General features: G+C 35.8%; 1 protein-coding gene across 1 annotated transcript in view; it reads right to left on the bottom strand.

Annotated features, from left to right (window-relative positions):
• The window catches only part of XPO7 (exportin 7), a 136,088-nt gene that overhangs the window by 28,437 nt on the left and 93,965 nt on the right, over positions 1 to 13,686 (bottom strand). The window contains exons 2-6 of the mRNA XM_006864413.1: positions 9,039 to 9,185; positions 6,110 to 6,203; positions 4,954 to 5,120; positions 4,170 to 4,235; positions 1,338 to 1,442 (exon numbers count right to left, since the gene is read on the bottom strand). Coding sequence (XP_006864475.1) covers positions 1,338 to 1,442; positions 4,170 to 4,235; positions 4,954 to 5,120; positions 6,110 to 6,203; positions 9,039 to 9,185 — 579 coding nt within the window. The remainder of the gene's footprint in view (positions 1 to 1,337; positions 1,443 to 4,169; positions 4,236 to 4,953; positions 5,121 to 6,109; positions 6,204 to 9,038; positions 9,186 to 13,686) is intronic.

Genomic DNA, 13,686 nt, shown 5'->3' on the forward strand with positions numbered 1-13,686 from the left:
TAGACAACATTAAATAAAGTGAAGAAACATGCAGACAGTATTCAAAGAGGCTTCTTTTTTAACACTTAACTTTTTATGTGTTATAGACATAGTGGCCACAGAGAAATGTGAAGCAATATGGGATGATTATGGGTTCATATGCATGTAAAGTCCTAGTTCTTTCTAGATAAAGCAAAGATCAAACTCTAGGAGAGAGTTATGAGTTCTATACCCTGCCCAATCTTCTTTCCTCTTTTGAACACCACCGTCAACAAAAATCTTTCAAAACAAAACTGAATTCTATTTATTCAATTGCAGAGAAGCTAACACTAGCCAACTACTAGTTCACAGCTACTGTGACTACCAGATTCAAAGGTAATGCCAGCCATGGCTTCAGTGATTGGCTGCCTAATAGTAAATAACAGTTTTTGATAGCATCAATGATGAGGGTACAATTCTTAATTTTCTCAAAAGCTTTCCCCTTGAAGGGGAAGAACAACCTTGCCCAGCCTGAGGATTGTTTGGGAAATCTGAGGTACAACATTGAGGAAAAAGATGAGTATCATTAACTGGGCCAACAGAAAGAATCCAAACACATGCTTCTAAAACTAAAATTGGGACACACTAGAAAAAAAGAAATGAACAAAAAGCTGTGGGCTAATATTTACAGATCCTACTTGGCTTTCCACAGGGACAAGGCATCCAAACACTGTCACTTTCATAAATGTGTAGGACTCTTAGGCTAATTCTTAGTTAAACTCTATCAACAAATGGATCAAAACACCAACTTTATATTTTAAAGCAGGCAGTTTCCATTATGTGATACTGTCTACTTCCTTTAGGTTATTAAATCTAAATGGATGTTAGAAATTGAAAATCTACTTTCTCTTACAGATGTTACTTGTTTATTTGCTGCTTTGAACTCAGTAGGGGGCAGGGGAGTCAGACTAATTTTTGTATGCTAACAATGTAGACTGAACCTGCTTTCAGAGCACTAAGAATCCAAACACCATTAAATTAACATGCTTTCACTCTGTATAGGAAGAGTTTATTTGGCTATAAAAACAAAACAAGAACAGCAATAAAATTTCACACTTTGTGGTAAACTGGATTCCTTTAAGACAAGAGCATGAGATGTGTGTTCACTTGTTCTTCTTTACCTAGGGAAATACACTGGAATAAGGAAATTACAATCCTTCCTCTAACTTCAGTGATCAATCTGGCAAGTTTCTCTAGCATCTCTGAGATAGGTGTTATGTGAAAGATGATGGTGATTAAAGAGCTGACATCTACTAAGTCCCTACTCATTCTTATCCTTTCAAAAGGACATGGGAGCATGACCCAACCTACAATCTTACCTGTTTTAGTAAGTTGCAGGAGAGTGTGAAGATATCAAATAATGATGAATCTCGGAAAGAAGAGGCTATTTTTCTATGCTTGGTCAGAGGATGAGTGGTGTCTGCCTGTGTGAAAAAAGAATAAACCAATGCAAGTTTGACAACAGCAAAGAAAATAAATTTTCATGTAGACCTCAATTAAGAGGATTTCCAGTAACAACTTTTAAACACATTTTTAACATTTGAATGACTGTTAAGCCATACATGTGAGAGTATGACGCATGATAAGCTGATAACAGCTAGGCAGGATATCCTTTCTCTAGAGTTTACAGAGGGAAGGAGGAAGACAGATGAGGATCTCTACTGCAGGTTTTTATTTTCTTCTGCACTCTGGTAGATAAAATGTCCAAATTGTTGGCAGACATTGTTAACAATTACCGTCATGTTGTGTTGTGTTGTGGCTTAATCATAAAAACAGACAAAATAGTGGGCTTGGATTTTAGTACACAAACCATTCAGGGCTGAAGTTACTGCAGAAGCCAAACTGACATTAATGAACAGCCATGAACTTTAGAAAAACTAGAGCAGCCCATACTTCACTTTTCTTGCCCTGATTGTTAATATATAGTCTGTACCACATAAGTGAGTACTTGATCAAATTGTTACACTGGCCTCTCACTTATTCCTCTGTTCTTATCTTTTCAACTACATTAGGTAGTTTTTTGTGGCTAAAGACTAAATATTTTACTTATTTAGTATATTCACTAGTTGATATACTGGTAGTTTAGTGGTTACGAGCTGGGCTGCTAACCTCAAGGTTAGCAGTTTGAGCCTACCAGCGGTTCCGCAGGAGAAAGATGAGGCTTTCTGCTCCCGTAAAGATTTACAACTTTGGAAACCCTAGGAAGGGTCACTATGAGTTGGAACCGACTCCATAGCACACCACCACCACCAGTAAGTGCTCAATCGTGAAATTAAAAAAAATTCCAATGTTGCAAAGCTTAAATCCCTTCTATTTACTGATCAATTCACCCACAAATGCCTCTTTCTGCTTTTGCCACATTTAAAAATAGAGCACCAAGATTTCTGACAGTCAAGCTAAAGATGTGCTTTGATTTTATTTCTAAGTTCCAAAAGGAATGGTGACAAAAATATTCTGATTTAAATCTGAAAACCAAAATCAACAGAAAATTAAATCATAGAAAGGCTCAAAATAGTCAATTCTAGCTTCAGTGTTATTGTGTTATCATAAATATCTTAGATAGTAAGGCACTGCTGGTTTCCATATAATGTACTTTACATATTCTGTTACATTGCTTATGATACAGAAATTATTTACATACATGCTCAGGCTGATAAACCCATGTCCATCATCTTTTTAAGAAAGCAAAGTAAAATTCTGAAAAGATTATTTTACATGAACACTGATGTAGTCTGTGGGACCAGGTTTCAGAGGGAAGAAATGATACTCGTAATCTCTGTTTGTCATTAAGGCTTGCTCTCCTGCTAACTACAGTAAACAAAGACACAACCAGTAGCTGCTGAGTTGATTCTGACTCATGGTGACCCTATGTGCTGCTGGTCAGCTCCAGAGGGTTTCCAATGAACGTGATCTTTCAGAAGCAGATCTTTAAAGCCTTTCTTTCAAAGTATCTCTGGGTGGATTCAAATCACCAAACTTTTGGTTAGTAGCCAAGTGCTTAACTGTTAGCAACATTCAGGGACTCCATTATTAAAATAACAGTAGCTAAATACTTCAATATGTCAATAAGAGCACAGGTGCTGGAATGAGGCTACATGGATTCAAATTCAGATACCGTTGCTTGAGAACTATGAAATCTTACGCAAATTACTTATCTTTTACGTGCCACAGCTTCCTGATCCAGAGAATGAGATAAAAAAAAACAGTAGCTATCTCATAGGATTTTTTGGGAATAATATTAGTTAATATAAGGAAAATGCTTCAAGCGGTGCCTGGCCCACAGAAGTGTAAGCTATTACAAATTTGATAACTGACCATGATGGGTACTGCATATGATAAAGACTATAATATGGTCTCCAGATTTTAACAGGTTATCAGCTAGTGCATTTAAAATAATACCAACTCCCAGTCACATTTACTCAGGGTTAATGTCTGCATAATTATGAGCAACAGCAACAGTGATGCTAATGTAATTAATATGCTGACCACTTAAGGGTGAGGTGTTAACAGCTTACATTCAATAATTATAAAATTGTAGCTGGACACAAAAGTAAATGACTGAAAAACAGAGCACTAGGAAAGCCACTGGTGTTTCCTCTGTAGTAACCTGTGACATCAATGACTAAAGATATATTTGGTAGTTAACATAACGCTTCATGAATTCTGAAAAGATTACCAGCAAAATCTTTAATGCTAACACATAGGAACTGATTTTTAAATGACTATAAACATATACTAATACACAAAGGAGCAGAGAGGGCACAGAAATGATGCTGATTCCACTCTTACGAATTGTTTTTTAGGGACACAGATCTCAAGCTCTTTCATTAGGAAGGCAATACTTCATAATGGTTTGGATTTAGGACTACTGTTCTCATCTCTAACAATGAACAATTAATACCAATATTGAAAGCCAAGAAGGGTAGACAAAACATTCTGGAGACAGAAAGGGACTGAGGCAATAAAAGTGAGATAGGTTGTACTTGCAGAGGAAAACCCAATGGAAGTATCTTGTTTAAAAAGGGAGGGCATTAATCACTTACCGCAAAAGCACACAATTGCCAAAACAGATCATCCCACACACAGCAGAAAACACTAACACTAAGAAAAAATATTGCACTTACTTCAATGAGGAAGGCTGTAGCACTTACTTGATTAATTTCATTGGTTAGCTGAGATAAAATTGTGACGCCAATGATGCAGTATTCAACACTATCCTGGTTACAAAAAAATAGGCAGAAGAAATTAGCATGTGCAGCTTGAGTTCTGCATTTAGGATGAGGTCAGAGTTTTGAATGATAGATTCCTGTGCACTAAGGAAAATATTTAAACAAGACATCAAGGAATGGTAATTTAAAACTTGCTTTGCAGGACATAAATTCTAACTGCCTTAAAGGAAGACTAATAAATCTGACTTCATCAAAATTTTAAAGGTTTTGTATCTTAAAAACTGCCATAAGGTTTATACCATAAACATTATGATAAAAATAAAATAGTAAATCTTATTGTAAGATAAGTGAAAATAAATGAGTTACTTAAGTTACTAAGACTGTAAAGCAATGAAAAAAATGCAAAGAACCTAACATAAAAATATACATAAAATATGAATAGGAAGTATATAGGAAAGCAAAGACTATAACAAAGTAGTAAATGAACACATGAAAACTTATTCAGTCTCACTTATTATAACTGAAACAATGAGATATTAATATGTATAAATACACACACACACCTCTGAATGAATAATTCTGAGGTTAGGGATTCATCTTACAAACACACTTATTCAAGATAACAAGATTTATGTACTGGGATATTCATTCAAGTAAATATCCAGCAGTAAAAAAACTAGAAACAAATGAAGTGTCCTTCTATGAGATTAGTTGTTATGCAATTTACTTTTTTGAGACTTATTAAAGTCTAGTATACACATCGTACTTGTAAAAATCTCGTGACATCTGTGATTGCATTTCTGAAGACATAGTCATCCTTCTGACAGTCAAACCAGCCCAGTTTTGTGATTCTGGCATATAACTGAATGAGTGCTTGTGTCACAAAAGTAGCCAACTTCGGCCGAGTGGCAAGGTAGTTGAGCACATAGTTCCCTATAAAACAAAAACAAAAATAATTCACATATTAGAAAGATCTGACAGAGAAGGGTGTACACATCTTTAAATATGCTATTTTAGGAAATGGTATCTCCTTATCCTAAACATTATCCTTGTTGTTGTTGTTAAGTATCATCGAGTCTGTTCCGACTCACATTAACCCTGTATTGGGTTTCTGAGGAGAGGATGGTGGGTTTGAACCACTGACCTTGTGGTTCACAGTTCAATGCCTAAACTACAGCACCACACCAGGTATCCTAACCACTAATTATTCGTTACGATACTGAGAAATGGGACCTTGAATTTAAGATGATTAGGCTTTGTAATTCAGGATTTTATTTTCACAATGAAGAATGGTAATTATGGTAAACCTGAATCTACCCTTTTGTTCTAAGTTGCTGTTGAACCAATTTTGCTAGAGGTAACTCCATGCATGAAGAGTAAAAATGTTCCATAGGATGTTTAAGGCTGTGACCTTTTGGAAGAAGATTTAGGCCTGTCTTTCAAGGTGCCTCTAGGTGGGTTCGAATGACCAACTTTTTGGCCAACAGACATACATACTATTGTCTGAGCCACTCAGAGGGTTAAATTAAAGAACATGGTCTGAATAGAATTTAAAATCTTTAACAATATTTTTCTTAGTTATGAGTGGTAGTAAAGACTGGTTGAAAGAAACCTCTAACAATAAAGGGATGACTTAGACTTCTCTTAGAAGTAATTATATTGGACCCTAGTCTATTGAAAATCCTGTGGCGTATGGTTCTAATCTGACACACATGGGGTTGACATGAATTGGAATCCATTCAACAGCAACTGTCTGGTTCACTTTCATAAACCCCAAGTTGTGCAAAAAATGTGGACTCCATAGATATTCTGTATGTTTAAGAATTTCAAAGTTATCAAACAAGCACACAAATTAAACTGCTACTAGTACATCACTAAACAAGTGAATTTCTTTAAAACAGAACAGAAAATTCTCTACTTACGAATATCTATTCGTTGTTCCAATGGTAGGGGGTTGTTTGTGCGTGATATAAGCTTTGTAAGGCATGTAGCTGCCAGTAACTGGGAGTAAGATGACTGTGAAAAGAAGGGGAGGGAAAAAAAAGGACCTATAATTAAATATTACTGGGTAAGTAAGCCATAAGATTTTTTTACTTTGAGATTTGTGCTGAGATGAGAGAAAATAATCAGCTTTGCTATGGTTGATCCTCTGGATTTTACTGGGTATATATAATTTTATGGAAAAATGAATACCACACAGCATTACAAGCTTATTTAGCTGACTTCAATCACAAACAATAGCCAAGATAAAGTAAATGGCATAAACAAACTGACATTAATGGAGATACCTGCGTTAGTTTGAGGGATATATGTTACAGGTGATCTTTTCAGAAAGCTATCATAGGATTTATAGAAGAAAAATCTCCTTCTTCATTTAAACCAAAAAAATTCTTCCCTCAATATCCCTGTAGACTTAAATAAGTTTCACCCCAGAATATTAATATATATATTAATGATACTATACATATACATATGTATAGTATCATAAAGAAAAAAGATATTATTAGGAAGCATCACATTATGCTGAATTGCTAATCCCCAAATTATGTCTTTTCATGAGCGCAGCTATCAATCAGCTACAGCTCTGGGGAATGTATATGCTAGCTTTAAAGTAAAATTCAAAACAATTATTTGTGAGAAAGAAAAATTATACCCTAAGCAATGGAATAGCAATATCACATTCTCCAGTGTAGCTTTTAATGAATTTTAAGCTCATGGAGAATCAAACATTCTGCGGATCATAATGTATAAGAAGAAACCATGTAAGTATTCCTCCATGTGGTCTTTTACATAATGTCATATAAAAGACACATTCAGAATCACTAAAGATGACTTTAATCAAGGTTAAGGACAATTTTCTATGAAACTAGAATGGTAAGACAGTAGGGTCATCTGTGTTAGCATTACACAATACCACCAGATATAAAAAAGCATGGAGATTAAGAAAAAAACAAAACAAAACAACTATAAAATTGACTTTGGAAATGAATAGGAATTGTATTCTATGCCACTGAACATAATTTAAATTGGCTAGTTGGAGCTGGTGTGTCAAACCCTAATAGTGGAAAAAGGTTACCTTAACATACGGACCATAGTTTTTACATGTAATTCCAATAAATCTGCTAAATCATTAAGTCAAACTGAGAGCTTTAAAAAGAATCAATCCACTAAAATGAAATGTTTTTAGTATTGTATCAATCCTATTTTTCAGCTTGTTGATGATCAATACTGAGTAAATGGCCAGAGCATCATCTGAAGAACCAGTTGAGTACTTCCTGTAGAACAAATATTTAAAGGGGATTCAGCAAGTTCATGGGAAAATGGAATGAAAACATATGGAATTTTCCCATGGACCTTTTGACGCATCATCCTCAACTGTGGATAAACCTTAAAATCCAATGATTTAAAAAGAACTACAAAAAATACTAAATGAGGGGGCTTCAAAAAGTATGTGGAAAAATTCCATTAGCCTTTAATTCTACTTTTCCATGCACTTTCTGAAGCCCCCTCATATGTATAAAACTGAGAATACAAATAGTATAGTATGCTAAACATACAATCTCTGACCATGATCTTGTAAACTTGAGATACTTGTAAAAAGTATCAGAAACCTCAGCTCCTATTAAAGGATAATTTTCTACCAACTACAATTTGTTCTATTACTGCATGAATAATATCCTAACAATACTAATGAAACTTTAAAGATTAGACTATCAAGAATTCTCTCCCTCAACAATATAACTGCTTTCATTTTTTTAAAAACATTTTTAGGTTTGAAGGTTGCTTTTTGGAAAATAAATGTTTAGTACCCAATTCTTCAGGAATTTATTGTTGTTTAGGAATATTATTTCTATTTTCATCTCAACTTGTTATTAAGTGCCATTACTGATAATAATTATGGCTAATATTTGTACTAAGTTTCTCTTGGTTGGTGTTGGTGGTTAAGTGCTGTGGAGTTGTTTCTGACTTATAGTGACCCCCAGTGACCCTGCACAGGGTTTCTGAAGCTGTAAGTCTTTACGGGAGCAGAAAGCCTCATCTTTCTCCTGAGGAACAGCTGGTAGTTTTGAACTGCTGACCTTGAGTTTAGCTGCCAACTTATAACCACTATGCTACCAGAGTTCCTTCTCTTGGTTTAGTCCCTTTTATCTGTGAAACAAGGTAATAGGTAAGCATGCATGGAAAGTAATTTGAACATTAGAAAAAATAAGAGGACTGGATTTCATCATGTTGCCACTTTGTCAGAGGAAGTACAGTCTACAGTCTAGCTAGTATTTTGCCTTTTAATACCCTTTCATGGTGTTATCCTGGTAGGATCTTACCCTACCCAAGATGACTACCCCCATGCTGCCTCCAAATAAAAACCCGTTCTTTCATCAAACTGCATGTCATTAGTAGAATTAGTTTGATGATTGCAATGTTATTTGGAAGAGGTCCGAATTCTACTTTTAAACCTAAAATTCCCTATACTTTACACATTGTCAGTATAATTTTTGTCTAACTTCTAAGACAATAAGAAGCAGCTGTAGTACAGAGGAGGAAAAATAGAGATGCCTGAGGATCTTAAAAGGTAACATGGAGTTTAAAAATAGAAAAGGAGTCCTAGAAATTTAATTAAAGATGAAGAATGACAGGACAAAAATATATGCTCAAAGAGATTTTCCTAATGAGGCTATATGGACTTTTTGCCTACCTGGCAGATATGGTGTTTTTTAAAAATAAAATTAAGAAGGCAGGGACATCTAGAAGAATCAATGAACAGAAGCTATCAAAATCCATTCCTAAAATAAGAACCAGGATCTAATTTCCTAAGTCTCTGTTATCCTTTAGGGTTGTTCAAATCTTACGTACACTCCCTCTTTCGAGGAGTAGCTGGCACTTGCTCAGGCAATCAGGGCTGTTGGTGAATTCAACCAAGGCTTTCTCTGCCTGGAGTCGAGTGGTTGTATCTGTTGTTTCATACAGCTGTTTGCACAGATTCTCTAGTTGGGCCAGGCTCTGGAAAAGATCAATCAAAAGAGAAATCAATTCAATCTACTATATATATATACACACATAGAACTCTGCTTGAAATTATTGGACAAAAAATAATAGAATTGCTTCTCAACTTTGAAGAGAATTTGGGTGACCTTTTTCTAGTAACTTGTTGCTCTTAGTGCCATCAAGTTGGTTTCAATTCATAGGGATCCTGTATAGGCTTTTCCAAGGAGCAGCTGGTAAGTTTGAACTGCTGACCTTGTGGTTTGTGGCTCAGTGCTGATCCTACACCATACCAGGGGTACTTATTTAGTAATATTGTTTTGTGTTTTAGTGCCATCAAGTCAGTTTCAACTCATAGCAACCCTGGGTAGGGTTTCTGAGAAGCAGCTAATAGATTTGAACCACTGTTCAAATTGACCTTGCAGTCAAGTGCTCATCCAATTGTGCCACCTGTAATTCTTTATATGATGCTTAAGATGACAAAATGATAGAATGCTTAAAATAGTTATATACTTCTACAGTTTTTCCCTTGCAAATCAATCACAAATTATACATTTTTCCTTGCAAATCCCCATCCTTGTTTCCATAAGAATTTCAAATAAAAATTCAGAATTTACTTTTGTTTTGCAATCAGTTTCAAAATAAGGAATACTGGGGGCATTGCTGCTAAACCAAGCACATAAACACAAAATGTAAGCACCACATATATCTTTATATATTTTAAATATTTTCCCATTGAATAGTAATTCGCTTACAAATATCTATATACATTAGAAAGGACCACCTCTATGAGAAAGTTTCAGAATATATGTACGCACCTTCCTCCCTAGATCTCTCATGTCTAAGGTTCAGCAGACTTCCTTCTCTGGTTGCACTTTAAACTCTTACTTAGGTTCCAAGTATAAAATGAGTCAAAATAAGCTCAACCGTAGCATATGCTCACATAGAGATAAGACAAGGAAACGCCCCCAAACAAACCCTGCTCTCCAAATCTTGAACCAGGTCCAGGGAGAAAGGGTGGATACGGGTGTGGATATGGTCAAAACCCTAAAAGGATCCCAATCTCCTTCTACTTAACGTGGTATTTTAAAAGCAAAGAAGATGGCAACTGGTTAACACTACACCTAACTAGTATTTTTTGCTGACTTAAAAGGGTAAACATCTGGATGCCTTTAGAGGAATGGTTTGGACTTTAAGAAAAAAAAAAAAAATCTGAGCCTATTTTCAACAGCAGCAAGCAAGAATTGATTTAAATGGTTTGAGGGATCCTACTATTAGAAATGAAAATTCTGATATGACCTCCCTCCATAAATAATAATTAAACAAACCAACCTGGGTAAATTGCCTTAAATATATTACAGTCAGCCTGCCCAAGGCTTTATATTATCACTAGATTTTATTATGCTGTGACTTTCTAAATCACAGCTTTTTCACTAAGCAGGAAAGTCTATAGGGCAGATTCGTATTTTACTCAACCTATTTAATGAATTTCAGACATTAACCTAAAGGGAATAAAAAAGACAAATAATAACACTCTAAGAGAAGAGCATCAGTCTCACTTCCGAGACCCCTCCCTTAGAAAGAATAGAAACAATCAAAATGAAACAAAGCTAACAGCTCTACAAAACACCTTGGGGGCTTTAATTATGCTTATGTTTAATATGATCCTCTCTGACTTTTCCGGAGTCCACTTATTACCTACTTCAATTAAAAAAGTCACATCTCAAGCAATGAAATTCAGTACCTAATTGTGTCACATAGCTTATATACACACAGCATCGAGTTTAAGAGTAATATAATCTATAGCATCCATATATTTGAAAGTCATTTTTATGCTAGCCAATATGGTTCAAGACGATTAACAAATGAGATTGCCTCACAAGGTGTTGTTTCCTGGACCTTGAAGCCATTTTTTTTTTTTTTTTTGGGGGGGGGGGCGGGAAGAAGGGGGTCCTATCTTATTATTCAGTTACAAGGAACTAACCAATTATTTAAAAAATGGTTACCACAGAAGACATCAACAGGTGATCTAACTAAAAATGAAAACTATAAACTATTTGGCATTAAGGGAATAAATAGCAGCTATCTGAAAGCCACATACCTCTGAGCATCCTGAACAGACACTCATAAGGAATCAAGCTACTTAAGGTATAATGAGACTCCTTAAAGTCTGATCAATCAGTTCAGATAGCTTCCCCTGTGCAACTCCTGTTTATGTTTATTATAACAAAGTTGTTCACATGACAATGGCTAACCATCTGTTACCAGTATTCTTACTCCTAAAAACCTACATGCAGGTTGTGGAGGATGTTTTGTTGTTGTTGCTTTGTTTTGGTTTGCTTTAATTTAGTTGAGAAAACACACTGCAGGGTAAGTCTGGTAATGAGTTTTCAGCTCAGGAAACAATCCAGTTTAAAACTCAAAAAAGTAATTTGACCATTTACACAAACAGTTTGAAGAACTACAGCTCTGTGTTTCCAGAAGAACAAATGGGAAACAATTATGTTTTCCCAAACAATTAGTGGTAACAGCTACAAACCATAGAGTTAATCATCATTTTATTTGGGTAGCATGGGATTATGAGCTGGGATTCTAACCACAAGGTCAACAGTTCACATTTACCAGTCCATCCACAGGAGAAAGATGAGGCTTTCTGCTCCCATAAAGATGTATAGCCTCGGAAACCCTATTCAGGGTTGCTATGGGTTGGAACAGACTCCGTGGCACACAACCACCACCACACTACCCATGGAAGAGGTAGAGGCACAAGAAGGTTACATTTATGCTCTTTGCATCCTAGTGTTTCTAAGCAAATATAATGGTTAAATTAGTCTGAATCGCTTTTTTTTTTTGGACACAGGATAAAATAACTTATCTTACCAATTATTTAATTAGCCAATAAAACTTTACATTTACAGTGCAGGAACAACATGCCGCCACATTGTCCTCTTGACTGGTAACACCTTTTCCCACTCTCTGATTCTTATTAAGGACATTTGTTATGTGAGGCTAGTCGGGTCACAGAAGAGTCTCCAGAGAAGAATACCTATTTTTTATTGCTGAGACTGCCAAGCCTACAATCCAGAAAAACTTCTTTCTAGTTCCTCTGCACAGAAAAACACATTGGGTGAAATCTGTATAAAATTGGAAGGCTATCTTCAAGTAACTAGCAAAGTACTGCTTTAAGACAGGAAAAGCAAGACAATTAAATCCTATACCTAGAAACACACCGATTTCAGTCACAATGAAGATATTAAAAGAATGCATCTTCTTTAATATTTCACAATCCCATTATTTTACTGTTGTTAAGTGCCATCGGGTTGGTTCCAACCCATAGTGACTCTGTATAGGGTTTCCAAGAAGCAGCTGGTGAGCTTCAACCACTGATGTTGTGGTTCAAACAGAATTTGCAGTCTGACACATTAGCCCACAGTACCACGCCAGGACCTTTTTGCGGTATAGTACTTTATTAAGGAGTGCCTGGATGGTGCAAATGATAAGCACTTGACTACTAGTCAAAAGGTTGGCAGTTTGAATCTATCCAGAGGTGTCTTGGAAGACAGGTTTGGCAATCTACTTCGAAAAGGTCAGTCTTGACCTCTCTATGGAGCAGTGAAGCTGTACACAAGCTGGAATCCACTCGGCAGAAACTAACAACACCACTTTCTAAGTGTTACAAACACCAATGCAGATATGATTGTAGTTACTCTTCTCTAGTCCTCTGAAATATTTACTTAATTTTGTGTGTATATATGGAGGTAATTGATGAAAGAATCCTTTTGAGGGAGGGGTAGGAAAGACAGGTGGTGATGAGTTAAGGGGGCTGACAGCAGCTCCAGGACCATTATTTTATAGAGTCTTTTAAACCTGGATAGAGAAAATAAAGCTCAATTATTCTTATTTCAGTTTAAGATGAAACCTGGAGACTACATAATCCTTTGGAGAGCTGCCCCTAGATTATAAAATAATGAAGATTTTATTTATATATTAGATGTCATACCACTCCATAAAGTAGAATGTGTCTTAGAACTCATGTTAGTTTGCACAATTTTGCTTTTTAAATAGACTAGTAGTATATACTTCACATTAACATCATTGCTTTAAAAAATCTAACTGGAGAGTTCCAATCAAAGATGAGCATTCTGGCTTTTAGGAAGACACTGATGCCATTCTCAACAATGCTGAGTACTGAACTAAAAAACAAGCACTTGGCTGATGAGCCGGATGCACAGATCACATCCTCGATGAAACTGTCATCTGGACTATGTGAGACATGATCAAAAGCCAACATTACATTACAAGTTGTAAGCTCAATTACAAACACTAGAAGTTCTAATGAAGAATACTGAGTAGGTCTAGCAATTTAACAAATTAACTTCCATCGTTGTTGTGAAGTGCTGTTGAGTCGGTTCTGACCCATAGCGACCCTGTCTGTATAGGATTTTCAAGGAGCAGTTGGTGAGCTTGAACCACCAACTTTGCAGTTCAAATGGCTTTGCAGTCTGGTGCATTAACCCAC

This window comes from Chrysochloris asiatica, unplaced genomic scaffold, assembly GCF_000296735.1.
Source record: "Chrysochloris asiatica unplaced genomic scaffold, ChrAsi1.0 scaffold00064, whole genome shotgun sequence".
NCBI classification, from domain to species: domain Eukaryota; kingdom Metazoa; phylum Chordata; class Mammalia; order Afrosoricida; family Chrysochloridae; genus Chrysochloris; species Chrysochloris asiatica.